At 66.3% G+C, this 16793-nt stretch overlaps 7 protein-coding genes and 1 non-coding gene across 8 annotated transcripts; 3 read left to right on the top strand and 5 right to left on the bottom strand.

Moving 5' to 3' along the window:
* The first annotated feature begins 778 nt into the window (after window positions 1-778).
* V1510DRAFT_415384 (ADP-ribosylation factor family-domain-containing protein) lies at window positions 779-1999 on the top strand. The gene is made up of 3 exons (XM_066933587.1): window positions 779-998; window positions 1032-1521; window positions 1554-1999. The coding sequence occupies exons 1-3, from the start codon at window positions 980-982 to the stop codon at window positions 1612-1614; spliced, it is 570 nt and encodes a 189-aa protein (XP_066789548.1). The 5' UTR covers window positions 779-979; the 3' UTR covers window positions 1615-1999.
* Window positions 1518-2996, bottom strand: V1510DRAFT_415382 (mitochondrial chaperone BCS1). Its single transcript, XM_066933586.1, has 2 exons — window positions 2871-2996; window positions 1518-2839 (listed from the first exon to the last, which is right to left on the bottom strand). The coding sequence occupies exons 1-2, from the start codon at window positions 2895-2897 to the stop codon at window positions 1637-1639; spliced, it is 1230 nt and encodes a 409-aa protein (XP_066789547.1). The 5' UTR covers window positions 2898-2996; the 3' UTR covers window positions 1518-1636.
* A 445-nt stretch (window positions 2997-3441) lies between these two features.
* Window positions 3442-5054, top strand: V1510DRAFT_415381 (eukaryotic and archaeal DNA primase, large subunit-domain-containing protein). Its single transcript, XM_066933585.1, has one exon. The coding sequence runs from the start codon at window positions 3512-3514 to the stop codon at window positions 4964-4966; it is 1455 nt and encodes a 484-aa protein (XP_066789546.1). The 5' UTR covers window positions 3442-3511; the 3' UTR covers window positions 4967-5054.
* V1510DRAFT_415380 (permease family-domain-containing protein) lies at window positions 4960-7042 on the bottom strand. Its single transcript, XM_066933584.1, has one exon. It carries the CDS (start codon window positions 6868-6870, stop codon window positions 5083-5085), a length of 1788 nt encoding a protein of 595 aa, XP_066789545.1. The 5' UTR covers window positions 6871-7042; the 3' UTR covers window positions 4960-5082.
* Window positions 7043-10432: 3390 nt separating this feature from the next.
* On the bottom strand, window positions 10433-11790 carry V1510DRAFT_415377 (uncharacterized protein). Its single transcript, XM_066933583.1, has one exon. It carries the CDS (start codon window positions 11514-11516, stop codon window positions 10476-10478), a length of 1041 nt encoding a protein of 346 aa, XP_066789544.1. The 5' UTR covers window positions 11517-11790; the 3' UTR covers window positions 10433-10475.
* Window positions 11791-11991: 201 nt separating this feature from the next.
* Window positions 11992-13024, bottom strand: V1510DRAFT_363957 (uncharacterized protein; the record flags this gene model as incomplete). The annotated part of the gene is made up of 2 exons (XM_066931166.1): window positions 11992-12504; window positions 12536-13024. The coding sequence occupies 2 exons, from the start codon at window positions 13022-13024 to the stop codon at window positions 11992-11994; spliced, it is 1002 nt and encodes a 333-aa protein (XP_066789543.1).
* Window positions 13025-13835: 811 nt separating this feature from the next.
* On the bottom strand, window positions 13836-15726 carry V1510DRAFT_415371 (uncharacterized protein). The gene has a single exon (XM_066933582.1). It carries the CDS (start codon window positions 15608-15610, stop codon window positions 14240-14242), a length of 1371 nt encoding a protein of 456 aa, XP_066789542.1. The 5' UTR covers window positions 15611-15726; the 3' UTR covers window positions 13836-14239.
* Window positions 15727-16307: 581 nt separating this feature from the next.
* On the top strand, window positions 16308-16398 carry V1510DRAFT_t107. Its single transcript has one exon. It is a non-coding gene; the product is annotated as a tRNA-Ile (tRNA).
* Window positions 16399-16793: the final 395 nt, after the last annotated feature.

The following is a 16793-nucleotide window of genomic DNA, read 5'->3' as shown; positions in this document are numbered from 1 at the left end:
GGTGCGGTCCAGACGGGCCGGGCCTGGCCGGCCGGGGGGCCTGAGCCGCACGCTAGTGAGCCGCGCACCGTGCGGCGCGCCCGTGCGGCTCGGTGGCGTCGCGTCCGTGCGGCTCGTGCGGCTCATGCGGCGCGCTCCACCTTCCGCAGCCTTCTGCCGCCGTCCAGCTCGCGTGGCTCGCCACCCTCACCGCGCAGCCGAGCGCGCCCGGCCACCCGCTGGCAGATGCCACGCTTGACAGGCCAGATGGCCACTGCGCTAGCGGCCGGCCGGAAGACACCGTAAGCGTGCGGCCGCTCCACGCTTAGAGCCGCAAGTACACCACCGCGCGACATATGCGCCACAGCTGCCATCGCGGCCTAACCGCCACGATTTCATGATCTGAGGGCGGTGATGCGCTCCAAAGGCCCCCAAACAAAAGTTTGTTCCTCTTTATTCTTTCTGGACAGGTTCATAGATCCACCAATCCGCCACATATCGCTACGAACGGGCGATACTTTCCAGAAGCAGGTACGACACCGAGCGCGGGGGGATTGCTGCAGGTGCGGACGGGCCGGCCGGGCCAGCGAGATGCCGGTTCGGCTATCGGCAGTGCTTGATAGCGACAGTACTGGGCGGCCGCCGCCGGATGGCGGCGGATGGTGACCGGGACAGCGGGCGACGGTCTGGGTGGCGGCCGCAGCGCCGATGGCGCGCGGCACGGTCGCGCCGGCCGCGCACGCGGACGGGCCGCCGGCGGGCCGGCACGCGCTCCCCCCTGGACGACCGCGCGGCCGTCACTGGCCGGTGGCGGACCGCGCGGAGGCTGCACACTGCGGCCGTGGAGACAGCGGCGGTCGCCAGCGTCGGCCGGGTCGTGGCGCGGCCACCAGCCGTCCCGGCAGCGGCGCCCAGCCTCCACCGCCGGTCCACCGTCCCTCCGTCCCCCCCCTATACGCAGCAGAGGTGCTGACTCGCAGGTTTCTAGGCCGTCTCCATCATGTTCATCATCAATTGGTGTAAGTGGGCCGCGCGAGCGTGCTGACGGGCAGTCTACGACATTCTGTCGTCGCTCGGCCTGCTGAACAAGCACGCCAAGCTGCTCTTCCTCGGCCTCGACAACGCCGGCAAGACGACGCTGCTGCACATGCTCAAGAACGACCGTCTGGCAACGCTGCAGCCGACGCTGCACCCCACGTCGGAGGAGCTGGCGATCGGCAACTGCAAGTTCACGACGTTCGATCTCGGCGGCCACCAGCAGGCGCGGCGCCTGTGGAAGGACTACTTCCCCGAGGTCAACGGCATCGTGTTCCTGGTCGACACGGCCGACGTCGAGCGGTTCCCCGAGTCCAAGGCCGAGCTGGACGCGCTGCTGGCGATCGAGGAGCTGTCCAAGGTGCCGTTCCTTGTGCTGGGCAACAAGATCGACGCGCCCGGAGCGGTCTCGGAGGACGAGCTGCGGATGTCGCTGGGGCTGTACCAGACGACCGGCAAGGGCAAGGTGCCGCTCGAGAACATCCGGCCGATCGAGGTGTACATGTGGTAAGTAGGCGCGGCGGGCGCGCTGACAGCAGCTCGGTGGTGATGCGCCAGGGCTACGGCGAGGGCATCAGATGGCTGAGCCAGTACGTTTAGGCGTTGTATGTACAGAAACGAGCTACTCGCTGCGCAGCAGCGGCACCATGTCGAGCGCCTGCTGCGGCCGCTTCTTGTTGTAGACAAAGAGGCCCTGCAGCTGCGCGGTGCTGACGGGGTGGCCGAGCGCGTTGACGGCGGCGACGAAGCTGTCGGCGAGCGCGGTCTCGCCCTCGTAGAAGCGCAGGAACATGCGGCGGACCTGGTGCGGCGTCGCGTTGTCGATCCGGATCTTGAGGTCGACCCGGCCGGGCCGGATCAGCGCCGGGTCGAGCCGGTCGGCGTGGTTGGTCGTCATGAAGATGATGCGCTCCTCGGACGAGGCCACGCCGTCGAGCGCGTTGAGCAGGCCCGAGAAGGTCACGCCCGAGTGGTAGCCCTGGTCGTCCGACTGCTCGCGCTTGTTGAACGCGGCGTCGACGTCCTCGAGCAGCAGGATCGACCGCTCCTGGACGTGGTTCATCAGGTGGTTGAGCCGGTCGTCGGTCAGGTTCTGTTCCGACAGGTTGAGGATGCAGATGTTGTAGTCGAGCTCGCCGGCAAGGGCCTGGATGAAGCTGCTCTTGCCGCTGCCGGGCGGGCCGTAGAGCAGGTACCCGCGCCGGTACGGGATTCCGCGGTCGTAGTACCACTGGCCGGTGGACAGGAAGTCGTTGACGTCGGCCAGGATGTGCTCGGCGACGCCGTCGTCGAGGATCACCGAGTCGAGCGTGCGCTTGCGCCGCGGCTGCCCGAACGGCCGCCACTCGGGGCCCCACGACGTGTACAGCACGGTCTTGCCCTCCTGCATCTTGACGGCCATGGCGTTGGCCTCGGTCAGCAGCTCGGCGAAGAGGTGCCGGTCCCGGTAGAGCGTGGTCACCGTGACCGTCTCGAACGGCGTGCCGGAGCCGAGGTCCATCAGCCGCGACGACCGCTCGCGGCTGACCTGCATGAACGCGCCCTTGTACCGGAGCAGGTGCTTGCCGGGGCCGGGGACGAGCGAGAACGCGGTCGAGACGCTGCCGTTGTCGTGCTGCTTGAAGAGCGTCTGGACCGACATGTGGTGGCTGCGCATCTGCTTGCGCGGCTGCCGCGCCATCCAGTCGAGGAACCAGCCGTAGGCCTTGTCCTTGGACGAGATTTCGAGGTCGACGAGCATCTGCCGGTAGAGGAACGACGATCCGCGCGTGAGGACCTGCCGGAAGACCGTGAGGCCGACGCCGAGACCCATGAGGCCAAAGCCCTGGGGTCAGTGGGGCCGGAGAGGAGCTTACCGCGCTGAAGTAGGGATTGGAGTTCATGATCGTGGCCAGAAGGCCGTCGCCGGAGGCCACGGAGTCGGCCGCGGCGCCGGCGCCGGCGCCGGGAGCGACGCTGGCGCCGGCGAGGACGGTGCCGGGGGTCGCGGGGAGGCCGCCGACGAGGCTGGCGGGCGTGGCGGGCGCGCTGGCGGCGCCCGCGGCCGCGCTGGAGACGGTCGCGGGCGCCAGAGAGCCGGCGGCAGGCGGCGGCGGGCAGGCGGCGGGCGCCGGGGCGCTGCCGGCGGGCGCCGGCGGGGCCAATTCGCGCGCTCTGTCGCGCGCACTGTCGGCGGAGGGCGCGGCCGGGCTGCCCAGCAGGGCGCCGAGTCGGTCGAGCATTTTGCGGTGCGAGCAGATCGGCGAGCAGCGAAGGCTCGGTGTGTGTCACGTGAGGGCATGTCACGTGAAAACCACGTGAGCGTGTAGCCGATGTCACGTGAGTTTGTCACGTGAATTTAGTACGTGTATAGTCACGTGCACAGTCACGTGCACACCATGACGTGCTCGCACCCGCCGGGTAAAACGCGCCGCGCTCGCGCTTGATACACGTCCTCCGCGCCCTCTCCGCGCCCTCTCCGCGCCCTCGCCTCTCCGCCCCCCGCCTCTCCGCACACATGTTCAGGAAACCCAAGAGACGCATCGTCGAGCGGCGGAGCACGGCCTCCAGCTTCGAGGTCTCCAAGGAGCAGGACTACCCCAGCCGGCTGAACCTCTACGGAATCCCGCCGCTCAGCGAAATCACGCTCGACCAGTTCGAGGAATGGGCGCTGGACCGGCTGCGCGTCCTGGGCGAGATCGAGGTCTGCCTCTTCCGCAACAAGGTCGGCAAGACGCTGGAGCAGGTGGTCAAGCCCGTGCTGGACAAGTACCTGCCGCTGTCGTCGAACTTCGCGCGCGCGTCCAAGGGCAGCTCGCAGCTGGACGCAGAGCGCAAAAAGGACCACTACTCGCACTTCATCCTGCGGCTCGCGTTCTGCCGGTCAGAGGAGCTCCGGCGGCGGTTCGTGCGGGCCGAGTCGGTGCTGTTCCGGCTGCGGTTCCAGCTGGCGGACTCGCAGGAGAAGCAGGCGTTCGTGGCCAGCCTGAACCTGGACTGGGAGCCCGTCGGCGACGAGGAGCGCGCGGCCGTGGCCGAGCAGCTCGCGGCCACGGCCGCGTTTGGCGCGGACGCCGGCGACTCGTACTTCAAGGTCGACTTTGAGCGCGTGCCGGACCTGATCGAGGCGCGGTCGGTGTTCCTGCGCGGCGGCAAGGCGTACATCGCGTCCGCGCAGCAGCTGATGGTGGTCATGTCCGAGTTCGAGTCGCGGCTGATGCGCGGGCTCGAGCTGACGGCGCGCGCGCTGCCCCGGCTCGACGAGGACGACCGGCTGGTGCCGATCCTCAACCACGTCTCCAAGGGCTTCGTCGCGCCCGAGTACGTCGCCGGCAGCCTGCTCGGCGCCGGCGAGGCCCGGCCCGACGCCGTCCGGGCCGACGACGTGCCCAAGCTCCAGCAGCACTTCCCGCTCTGCATGCGCACGCTCCAGAGCGCGCTCGACCGCGAGCACCACATGCAGCACTTTGGCCGGCTCCAGTACGGGCTCTTCCTCAAGGGCATCGGCCTCTCGGTCGACGAGGCGCTCCAGTTCTGGCGCCGCTCGTTCTCGGTCATGACCGACGACAAGTTCAACAAGGAGTACCGGTACTACGTCCGGCACAGCTACGGCCTCGAGGGCAGCCACCACAACTACCGGCCGTACTCGTGCCAGAACATCATCGCCGAGAAGGCCGCGCCCGGCCCCAAGGACCACCACGGCTGCCCCTTCCGGCACGCGGCCTGGGACAAGCTCTCGGCCGCGCTCGACGAGATCGGCGTCGCGGACGCGCCCACGCTGCGCGCCATCAAGGACGACGTCGACAAGAAGCACTTCCACGTCGCCTGCACCCGCGTCTTCGAGGCCACGCACCCCGCCCGCGCGCCCGGCGCCGGCGCCGCCGACGACGGCGAGGCCATCACGCACCCGAACCTGTACTACGACCGCAGCGTCATGTACGCGCGCAAGCTGGCCGAGGCCCCGAGTGTGTAGAACAATTAGATTATATTAGACCCTCTACCTGTCGTTGCAGTCGATGACTCTCCCAACCAAAATCGCGAAACGTGAATGCATTAATTACTTTTTAATGCCCGCTGTCCAGCAGGCACCTAGGCCTTGATCTCCTTCGAGTCCTTGGCGATGTCGGCGTTGGGCACGATCGTGTCCATCTCGATCTCGTCCGACGAGTTCGACACCGACGTCAGGCCCTCGATCTCGACGGCCTCGGCAGCCTGCTGCTCGACCTCCTCCTTGATGAACAGGTTGAGCACGAGCGCCAGGAACGCCGTGACGGCGAAGCCGGTCTCCATGATGAGCACGATCGCGTCGAGGAAGCCCTTGAGCGCGTGGTTGTCGCCCGAGTACGTGAACACGTACGAGAACCAGTCGTCCTGGAGGATCGAGCCCAGGCCGATCGACAGCGACGCGGTCAGGATGAAGCGGTTGCGGCGGGTGAAGGGGATGGTGGCGATGATGCGGATGCCCGACACGGCGACCGAGCAGAAGAGGAAGGTGGTCATGCCGCCGAGGACAGACGAGGGGATGGCGACGAGGGCCGCGGCGAACTTGGAGAAGATGCCCATGATGAGCAGGAACGCGCAGCAGAAGTAGCCGACGGTGCGGTTGGCGCACTTGGTCAGCGAGATGACGCCGTTGTTCTGGGCGAACGTCGACATGGGCGTCATGGTCATCAGGCCGGCCAGGAGACCGTTGAGGCCGTCGGCCAGGACACCGCCCTGGATGCGCGACTCGTACTCGCGGCCCTCGACCTCCAGGCGCGAGACGTCCGAGGTGGCGGTGATGTCGCCGATGGCCTCCATCATGACGATGAGGTAGATGGCTAGCATCGGCAGCACGATTGGGCCGTAGACCTGGAGCTTGAACGTCGTCGTCCAGATGAAGGTCACGGCCGGGGCGATCTCGATGCCCGTCGCGTCAAAGTAGCCGCAGGCGCCGGCGATGATGCAGCCGACGAGCAGGCCGACGACGACAGCGCACGACTGCATGATGGGCGAGCCCCACTTCTCGCAGATGATGATGGTGATGAAGACCGAGAAGCCGAGGCCGAGGAACTGGGCCGAGCCCCAGGCGAGCGGGTGCGGCGCGTCGATGTTCGGGCACAGGCTGTAGAACGAGTCGGTCGGGCGCGACTGGCACGAGCCCGAGCCGCCGGCCCAGTCCTGGAAGGCCGACTCGATCAGGTGGACGCCGATGAGGGTGACGGTCGGGCCGGTGACGATCGGCGGGAAGACCTTCTGGAGGATGCGCGGCGGCGTGAACGACAGCAGGATCTCGAGCAGGGCGCAGACGCACGACGTGCCGATCAGTGCGCCGTATCCGTCGGGGCACGGCAGCTTCGAGCCGTCGTCGGCCAGCGGGCACATGCCGTTCTCGTACATCTGCGCAAAGGCGCCGGTGGCGAGCGGGATCGTGGCGAACGAGGTGCCGACGACCGAGAGCATGCCCGTGCCGAGGAAGTACTTGGTCTTGTAGAAGTGGAACCGGGTGATCTGCACGGCCGAGAGCAGGCCGCAGCAGATGAGCGAGGCCGAGACCAGGTACTGCTGCTCGCGGGTCTCGAGGTTGACGCCGGCGGCGCCCGCCAGAATCAGCGGCGGCGACACGACGCCCGCCAGCATGGAGAGCGAGTGCTGGAAGCCGAGGATGATGGCCAGCATGATGGGCATGGTGTCGTTCAGGCCGAAGAACGGGCCGCTCTGCTTGTTGCGGTTCAGGAAGGGCAGGCGCGGCATGAACAGGTAGGCGTAGTCGTAGTCGCCGAACCAGCCGTCCTTGCTCGCGAAGCGCTTGCGGAAGCGGACCATCAGGGACTGCTTCTGCGCCGGGTGCGCGAGGTCAACGGCGGTGTGCTCCGAGCCGGTCTCGAGGATGGTCATTGTGGTAGTAGTCTGATCGCGGACGCTGTGGAGGGACTCTTGAGATCTGGCCTGCGAAGACACTGCCGGCGAGGGAAGAGGAGATGAGAATGAAGACCAACCGGGGGTTCTGGCCAGCTATATATGTGCCCGGCGAGGCATGAGCAACTTATCTGACGGCGGTGAAAAAAACGCAGCGAACTGAGAGATGGAGTGGTGGAAGCTTGCAGGGTACAGACCAACTGACTAGCGTCCCAATGGGGTACCGTGCCAGTACCGGAGCACTAGTGTGGTACGGTCTGCTATCTCCCGATATCGATATAGACGCGAACTAGGAAAAATTTTTCACAAACTGAGTTTGGCGATAGTGGCAGAACTCGACTAGCGGCCGACCGCGAGAGCTTCGGCCCGTCCTGCAGACGGCCGACAGGGCTAAGGTCTCGGCGTGCGGCGGTGGTCTGGTGAGACAAACGTACATGTACATACGGTTACGGGGACTAAGGCTTGCCGAAAGCGGGCAGGGAGCTCCCAGCGCAACCGGTCAGATGGAAGGAGCTTGCTGCGGGCGCGCCCTAGGTGTTCCCAGAGGGGCTAGTACGGTATCAAATGCTGTCAGATGCCATTGGTCGGCTGCCCGCTGCCGAGTGCCGGTATACGCGCGACGGCTAGACTCGCGAGCGGACGCAGGCCGGTGCGGTCACACCGCGGCCGCGCGCAGCGAGCGGCGCGGCATTCGCCGCAGCTGCAGCTGCTCTGGACCTGGTCTGAGCCGGTGTCGGCGTCGCGCGCGTCAAGCCGACGCCACACGGGCGAAGTCCGCGGACGGTATACAGCAGTACAGAGCGCCGTACCGCGCTAGCGAGTAGATTGCAGCTGGTATCTGCAGTGCCCAGAGCCTAATTAGAGTTTCGCCCGCCGTCGCGGCTGGTGCGCAGACGGACCTCGCGCGGCCGATAGCAGCCAGCCGGCAGGTCAGCTGGGCGAGCCCGCCCTGCTCCGGAGGGCAGCGGTGCCGCTGGACCGGCCTGCGCCGATCATTGGGTGGCGCCGGGCCGCGGCTGCGGACCGCGGCCGCGGGGCAGGCCGCGCAGCGCCTCTGTGGCGTTTCGCGCAACCGTGCCCGCAACGGGCCTGGCCGCGTCTGCGGCGGGGTGGCCGGCGGCCGGCCGTGGGCGCGACGGCAGCGGCTGTCTGTGCTAGCCGACAGGCCGTCCTGCCGTAGAACCGCTCGCGTGCGCCATTGACAAAGCCGGGCGCTCCAGGCCGGTATCAGATCGGGCGACAGCCGCGGTGGCCAACGCCGCATACGGCCGTGGCTGTGGCCGGCTCTACGCTAAGGGGCCGCCGCCAGATCGAGCCGCCGGCAGACGCCCGTGTACGGCGGCGGCTGGGCGGCGTCGGAGACCGCCCGCGTCCGTGCGCGTCCGCGGTTATACTTTCTAGGACGGCACAGAGTGTGGCGTTTTTAGTGGCTCCTGCCACCCCCCCCAGAAAGCGATGTAGGTGGCGCATTTAGGGAGCTCGAGGCATTAATGGTCGGGGCTAGCGGGCAAATGCTCGCTGGCCGTGGACATCTCCGAAAGGTTGTGCTGGACGCGCAAACAGGCCCGGGAGGGCCAGAAACTGGGCCCTGAGAGTCATATCAGCACGTCGGCTATCTGGGCGTAGCGTTGTGCTGTTCGCGCCACACCACTGCCACGCGCACCGCCTCTACCGGCGTGCTGGATCCGGCTCCAGCCGCACACGAGCCACCCGCGCCACTCGGGCAAAACCTGCGCTACGCCTATCTGGATGCCAGCGCCTCACTAACAAAAGCCATCGTACCCATCTAAACGCCACGGTACCCGCCAGTACTCAGCAGATCCCCGGCATCGCGAAGCGTCACAGGTGACCAAGCCACCGCGGCGCCTTCCGTCCTCCGCCGTAGTTCGCCGACGCTGAACTCGAACTGGCAGCTGCATGGCTATTTTCATGCGCCGCAACGGGCGATGCCGATGTACATCAGCCACCGCCGTAGATCCGGCCAGCGCCGTCTGCGGCGCTCCAGCGTATCCTCTTGGAGTCGTACGACCGTCGGCGCTCGTACGGGCAACCTCCCGACCCGTATCGACGTCCTTGGCGCGATACATGGCCGTGCCCGTGTTCACCCGGCACCGCCCGCTTTCGCGAAGACCGCGTGGTCGACAACCGCGTAGTCCGCAAGCTGTCGAACTCTATCTGGAGCTAAATCTGATCGGGCTAAATTATATACCGCGCACGTCCCTAGCATAGCACTGCAGCTATCGTAGCAGTACCGTGTGCCCGCAAACTTTTTGCCTGGCCCCGCGTGTGTCGCAGCTTACTCAGGACAGTTGCGGTACCGTTCCTCGCAACCAAGGCACCGGTTCAGCCACAGCCGCTTGCAGCCCCGTGCAATCAAGACGCTGCCTGTGGCGGTCCTTATCTGGCACATCTGTGCCCCAGGGCTTGGGACGTGGCATGCGGCCGCGGCCAGCGGCTGCATGCCTATCGTATCCCGCCCCGAGGTCCCAGTCTATCAGCCGGTTCGCCAGACTCTATCGATAGCGTTGCAACTCTGTCTCGAGGATTGGCATGGACACGCGCGGCGCCGACGTCGGCGTTCGAAGGCTGACCGGATTGGGACGGGCCCCTCTCGGTCTAGCATTCGGACCGCCTAGGCGCAGCCGAGCGGTTGGGGTGGTCGCGGACATCGCCGGACTGTTACCCGGATGCGACTCCGCGCCGCTCGCCCTGCGGCGCGCGCACGTCCTCGCGCCTGTCGCCCGGACCACAGCCGCCTCGCCCGGGCCGCCGCGCGGCGGCTTCCGCCTGTTCCGCGCTGCTGCAGCCACGCGTAGATCTCCCGCGCCGCCGCCGCCACGGCCCTGCAGTAGCACCGGCTTGCGCCGGGCGCCACGTCCGCGGCCGGCCGGCCGCGGGGTAGCCGCCGCCACGCTACGCCTCCGTGCCACCGTTTGTTGCTCGGATCTGACGGGAAGCTAGGGTGCTCGGCTCGGCCGCCTAGCCGGCCGCCGCGGCGGCCGGCGGCCGCCGCTACTGCCACCGCGAGGGCCCGATCTAAGCTCTCTATCTGCTGCTATCGATTCGTAAGCAGGCAACCGAGGCCGGCCGCCGGTAGCCGCTGAGCAATTTACGGGCGATAGTCTGGGCCTAAGAGGATCTGCCACAGCAATCGCTGGACTCGGCCGCGTGGGCCTATCTAGCTTTGGTACTCTCGCTTGGCCCAGGCTACTCGCACGCGATGAGTCGCCACCGCGTGCGAGTCAGCCCTGCACGTTCGGTCCGTGCTGTGTTCGCGGTCTAGTCGAACGTCTGCCCGCAGCACACGTGTGCGGATCCGGCCAGGACGCCGGGGGCCGTGGCGGTCCGCGGCGGCCGGACGGAAGCACGGGCTTCTCCGACTGTCACGTGCATTTTCAGGGGGTGTTTGCCGCCGCACGGAGTGCGGCGCGGCCGGCCCGTCGGCGCAGGGTTTCCCCGCCCGCGGCTGGCCCTGCCGGCCGGCGCGCCGCAGCCGAGACAGGCGTGGCGGCAAAACGTTTTGGCACCATCGCCTCCTGCGTCCACAAAACCACGTATATTGAATGCTATCTGACGCTGCTATCCTAAGCCAGCACAAACTTCTCAACGGTCACGCCGTTGCGCACCGAGTCCTGGAGCGCGTACGCGATCGACACAGCCTTGGCCGCGTCCTTGAGGTTGAACGACGTGGCCTTGCCGTTCAGGATCTGGTCGGCAAACTCGGCGATCTCGTGCGTGAATGCGCCGCGGAAGATGGTGAAGTGGTCCGGCGCGCCGTCAAAGTGCACGCCGGTGGCGTCGCACACGTCGAGGTTGAGCAGGCGCGGCGAGGGGTTGATGTAGATCTTGCCCTTGCTGCCGATAACCTCGGTGCACGTGTGGTGGCCGTGCTGGTTCGTGCGCGAGCCGGTGAAGGTCATGACGGTGCCGTCCGTGAACTCGACGTTGCCGAAGCAGTTGTCGACGTCGCCCATCTCGCCCAGCTCGGGGATAACCTTCGAGTTGCCCGAGGCGAAGACGCGCTTGGGCGTCACGTCCTTGCCGAGCAGGTACAGCGCCGAGTCGATGCAGTGCACGACCGAGTCCACGAAGATGCCGCCCGAGGTCTTGCAGTACACGAGGAAGTACGGCGACGGGTCGAACTTGTCGTGGATCTGCGAGCGAATGGCCACGACCTCGCCGATCTCGCCGGCCACAATCTTGGCGCGGGCCTCGTTGTAGAGAACCTCGTTGCGACGGGGGAACGCGCACACGGCAACCAGCTCGGGGTGCTTGAGTGCAGCGTCGTACATCTCCCAGCACTGCTCGGGGTTGATCGAGAGCGGCTTCTCGCAGAAGACGTGCTTGCCGTTGGCGATGCAGGCCAGGAACTGCTCGTAGTGCATCGTCGTGGGCGTGACGATGAAGACGGCCTCGACGTCCGGGTCCTTGATCATGTCCATTGCGTCGGGGTACACCTTGGCGTCGGGCACGTTCTCGGCGCACCACTGCTGCTCGTGCGCCAGCGGCGTACACACCGCGACCAGCGTGGTCTTGGCGAGCGACTCGAGCGTCTCGATGTGGCGGACGGCCATGCGGCCAGCACCGATGATGCCGACCTTGACGGTCTTCTTGGCGGCGGTCATTGTTCAATTGAGGGCTGGCTGGCGGTGGAGCTGGAGACTGGAGCTGGAGCGGCGATGCTGAGGCGTGCTGGCCGTTTGGCGGATCCAGCCTGGGCTATATACACGCCGTGGCGGCGGCCGCGACCGCCAGCCGGCGCTTCCCCGCAGTCGATCCGGGTCCCGTTCGAGAAGTCGGCGCGGGCGCGGGGACGTTGCCGGCGGCTACGGGATGCGCGCCGGCCTGCCGTGTCCGGACCGGCTGGACCGAGTCCGCGCAGCGCGGCCGGGTCCTACCCGCGCCGGCGGCTGCCCCGACCCGCCGCGGCTATGTCCCGGCGTGGGGGCATATACCCTGTTACCCGGCACTCCAGGGCATATACCCTGTTACCCGGCGCTCCGGCACCTTACCCGGCACCTCGGGCATATACCCTGCGCCGGCACGCCGGCATCTACTGCCATATACCCGGTTACCCGGCTGTATTGCTACGGCAACATGCTACTCGAGCTGGAGCACCTCCCGGGCCAGCTCGGCCTTGACGTGGTTCTCGACCAGCGCGCCGACGTCCGCGGCCAGGCCGAGGCTGATCTCGTACGCGCTCGTGATGCGCGCCACCGAGATGCCGATCTCCTCGTGGGCCAGCGCGCGGATGCAGTTGGAGTACCGCGCGATCCGCGTGCGCAGCGGCGTGTCCACGCCGGCGTCGTTGCGGTCGCTGTAGATCTCGAGCCCGGCCTCCTCGGACAGGCGGGTGATGCTGACGCCCGACCCGGCGGACGAGTTGTCGGCGGCGGACGGCAGGGCCTCGGGCGTGTGCTTGCGCAGCCAGATGTAGCCGTTGACGCCGAGGACGATGTCGACGCCGCCCGGGAGCGCGTGCGAGTGCGACTTGGACCGCAGGACGAGCGACGGCGGCACGCCCACAAAGCACCCGTTGCGCAGCTTGCCGTAGCTGAGCGAGCGCGTGTGCAGCGACGCGGCGCCGTGCGAAAAGACCGCCTGGACCTCGGCCTGGGGTCAGCTGGCTCTGCGCGCCACTTACGTTCAGCAGGTCGCCCTCCTTGAGGAACGCGCGCATGTTGAGCTCGTCCGACTCGGACTTGCGCCGCAGCACGCCGCCGGGCAGGTTGATCGAGCCCAGCATCAGAATGGCGTCCTGCTTGGCGCCGATGTCCACGCGCCAGCTGCGCTGCCCGACGTCCGTGATGCGGCCCACGACGTGGTCGCCGACCTCGGGCGTGTACCGTCCGCGCAGCGGCGTCACGCTCAGCAGCTTGTTGACGCGCGAGATCCGGCCGGCAACCGAGGCGTAGGTCGTGCCGCCGACCGCGTACGTGCCGTGGCCGCGCATCCACGTGCTCTCGCTCGTCACGACCTCGCCGGGCGTGATGACGTGCGAGCTGTGCACGCCGGCCGCGCCGGCCACCGACGTGCTGGCCGCGGCCGCCGTCTCCTCCAGCCGGGTGGTGAAAATGCTGTGGCCCTGGCCGGCGCGCTTCTTCTGCGTCTCGACCAGGTCGTCGGCCGTCATGAAGTCGTCCGCCGAGCCCATGCTGGCGTCCGAGTCGTAGTCGCTGTCATCGTGGCCGCGCTGTGAGTACAGGCCGTCCGACGGCCGGGCGCTGTGGATTGTGATCGCGGGCATTGCGCTTTGATCGGATTTGACGGGCGTCCACGCGGCGATCCCGCCGGTAGTGTGCCTGGAACTGGGCACCGGACCGGTCCGGTGCGATTCAGCGACTTGCCTGCGACGGTCCTGCCGACGGGGAGAGTATCTGGCCGGGCTGGGGTCGACCTGAAAAAATTCTGTGGTTGATTTTCGTGAGTGAGTTTTCGGTACTTAGCGTTTTTTTTTGGGATCGATGGTGGTGAGGACGAGGGTCGATCAGGGCCTACAGACCGCTACAGACGGCGGGAGAGCCAGAACCGGGGCCGCGCTCGCCCGCGAGGCGGCACTCGACCGCAGGCGGTCTTGCGCAAGCGGCAAGCTGTGCGGGACCGGTCGAACTGGCCAGGAATGGGCCGAACTGGCCCAGCGTTGGGCAGAAATCGACCGTGTTGCACCAAAAACGCACCAAACCGACCAAGAAGCCGGCCAAAACGAGGCCAAAACCGACCAAGAAGCCGGACAAGACTATCGTTCTAACGGTCTACGAGCCACCATTTCGGGTCCTGGCAGCGCCCAGGCGGCCCGGACAAGCCGCACAGCCGCCAGCCACAGACAAGCCGCACAGCCGCCACAGACAAGCCGCCCAGCCGCCAGCAGCCACACAGGCGTCAGCACAGCCACCTGCAGGCGCAGACAACCGTCGAGCCACTCAGGCCCTCCACCTAACCCATTGTTTAGGCACAGACTGTAAACGAAATACATTACTACAAACCGAGACTACTACGACATTATGAACCAAAATTGAGCTCACGCCGCTGCTCCTGGCACATTCTTGCACAGCTCGTCGGCTCGTCGGCTCGCGTGGCTCGCAGGGCATGCCAGCGCGACGCACGCCGTTAGCTCCATGCAGCTCGCTATCTATTGAAAATTAATCATCCAGCTGCTCCAACTTGCCCCTTTGATATGTATATATACATCCCATTATGCATTGTAAATTTCATCAAAAAATATTTTCTTTATAAGTAAATTGAACCATCACCCTCTAGATTGAAATAGTGAAAAAGAAGAAAAGACAAACATTAGAAAGCGTCAGGACGGAGTACTTTTTGCGATGCTCCATCAGGTCGGCTCGGTTGCTTAGTTCTGCTTGGCCTGGACCATGGTGGCGGCGGCCAGGACGGGCGGGAGCTCCTCCTTGCCAATCGACATCATGGCCTTGATGGTCCAGGCGAGGAACAGCAGCGAGACGATCAAGAACCAGAAGAAGATCTGGAAGGGGGTCGTGACGTCGATCTTCTGGCAGTACTCGCCGGCCCAGTAGGTGCGCTGGCGGGTGGTCTCGTCGTAGGTGGACATGCACGAGCACGAGAAGCAGCCGTCCTGGCCGTAGAGCTGCATGCACTGGCCGTGGCCGCCCGAGCAGAAGTTGGTGAAGATCTCGCACTCGTCCTGGGACTGGTAGCAGACCGACTCGGCCATGATCGAGACGGGGATGGAGGGCGAGACGTGCTTGTTGCCGAAGGCCTCGCCGGCGGCGCGCTTGGCCTTCTTGGCCGGGGCCGGGGCGTTGCCGCCGGGCAGGAGCACGGCGGTGACGGGCACCGACGGGGCGGTCTCGAGCGTCAGCTTCTGGAGGAGCTTGGCGAAGAGCGCGCGGGCGGCGTTGTACTGGACCGAGTCGGCGCCGTACTTGACGAACATCGAGTTGAGCGAGTTGAAGAAGAGGACGGCGAGCTGGTTGTTCGCGGTCACGGCCTGCTGGAACTCCTCGATGAAGTAGTTGAAGGCGATGGCCTCGTCCATGAAGAGGCTGTCGGCCTTGACCGAGACGTCGAACAGCGACGCGAACTCGTCGCCGAACGAGGCGACAAAGTCCTTGACCAGGTCGGCGTCGGTCGACGCGGCCGGCACGACGCACTGCGAGCGCGACAGGATCTGGTTGTGCGCGGGCACGCACAGGTCCATGTCGGGCACGAGCGACACGAAGCCCTCAGCCTCGTTCGTGTAGGCGCGCGCCGACAGGTCGCCGGAGAGCTGCTGGGCCTCCTGGATGAAGCCGGCGGCGAGCTCGCGGAACGACTCGGCGTCGGGCGTCTCCGAGATGAAGAACACCGGGCGCGACTCGGGGAAGATGTCCTTGGTGTCGCGCACGCCCGACACGATCACGACGATGTTCTCCTCCGAGTCTCTCCACAGGCCGCTGTGACGGCCCGAGAAGTGGTCCAGCTCGAGCACCTTCATGTCCTGGCCCTGTTTGTCAGCACCGCCGGCCCAGCCACTTACCTGGTAGCCCAGCTTGTGGAACCGCGACACGTCCAGACGCTCGGCAAAGCCCAGGCGGGCCTCAGCCGGACGCAGGCTGGGGATGTCGTGGTGGCCGGCCTTCTCGGGCTTGGGGAACGCAAAAACGGCGGCCGGGTGGGGAGCCGCGGCCGACACCGTCGGCGCGAGCGTGAGCACCGCCGCGGCGACAGACGCCGCAATGGACGCAACGGACTGAAGATGCATTGTGTCTTTTTTCGTGTCCTGTTCTTTTCTTCCGGGCGAAAAAAAAGGGAATCAGAAAGACGGGGCAATGAAGAAAAGAGAAAAGAAGATAAAAGATTGACGAAAGGGAAAATATTATGGGTGGGAAGCGTGGGCGCAAAGCGGGCCCAGAGCGCAAATCTACGGTGGTGAGGGCAGGGGACCTAGCAGGCCAGCGGCAGCGGACTGACGCTCGATAAGCTTGGGTTGTGACTTGTGACTTTTGGCGCGGGTCGTATCTGGCGGGCGGCCCGCGGCCGGCTGTGACCGACCGCCGGGTTACCCGCCCCGCTGCCCGTGCCTCTGGCGTGCTCGCCGCGCCGCCGCGCCGGCCACAGTGGTCGGCCGTTGGGCGGCTGCGGCACAGTGGACGGCCAGCGGTGTGACTCGTATTGGCCAGCGGCCAATCATGGCCCCCCGGTGCGCTGCCCAGACTTGTTGGGGACTAGGGCCAGCCGTTATCGCGCAGCATTGGTGGCTATCGGTAGGCGCCGTAGCGCGGGTCGCTCCGCTGCACGGCAGTTGGATGTGATCCGGTGGTACCCAGCCTCTGCTGTGGGACCACTGCTAGCGGATGATAAGTGTGCGTGCGCTGGCGCAGCATACGAGCTCGTGTCGCTCCACTAGCCTCCGACGCGTGCCGTAATAGGCCGCGCTGGGACTACCATTTCAACAAATTGGTCTCTTGGCCCAGTTGGTTAAGGCATCGTGCTAATAAGACAACTCCTTGTGACACGCGAGGATCGGCGGTTCGATCCCGCCAGAGACCATTATTTTTTTTTTGCTTCCACTTATCTCTTATCGCACGGCCGCTTGTCGTGCCTGCACGAGCTTGTGGTGTGCTACTAGCTACTCTGTACTGTGGCTGCGTGCCGGCCTGCCGCGAGCGCTGCGCGACCGACGGCCGGATTCGCGTTGCCGCGCGCCGCCGCGTCGCGCTCGTGCGGCTCATAACCGTTGGACGAGCCTCCGGCGGCGACTCCGTCGAGGTGGCTGCCCTTCGGGCAGGTGCCTTTGGACGTCTCGTCAGCGCCGCACTCCGTGCGGCTTATAGCCGCAGTCCAATTAGCCTCCGGCGGCGACTCCGTCGAGGTGGCTGCCCTTCGGGCAGGTGCCTTTGGACGTCTCGTCAGCGCCGCACTCCGTGCGGCTTATAGCCGCACGT

Source organism: Dipodascopsis tothii, assembly GCF_038497935.1.
Source record: "Dipodascopsis tothii strain CBS 759.85 unplaced genomic scaffold V1510scaffold_11, whole genome shotgun sequence".
Classification (NCBI taxonomy): domain Eukaryota; kingdom Fungi; phylum Ascomycota; class Lipomycetes; order Lipomycetales; family Lipomycetaceae; genus Neoaidaea; species Neoaidaea tothii.
This window is presented reverse-complemented; position numbering and strand designations above follow the sequence as displayed.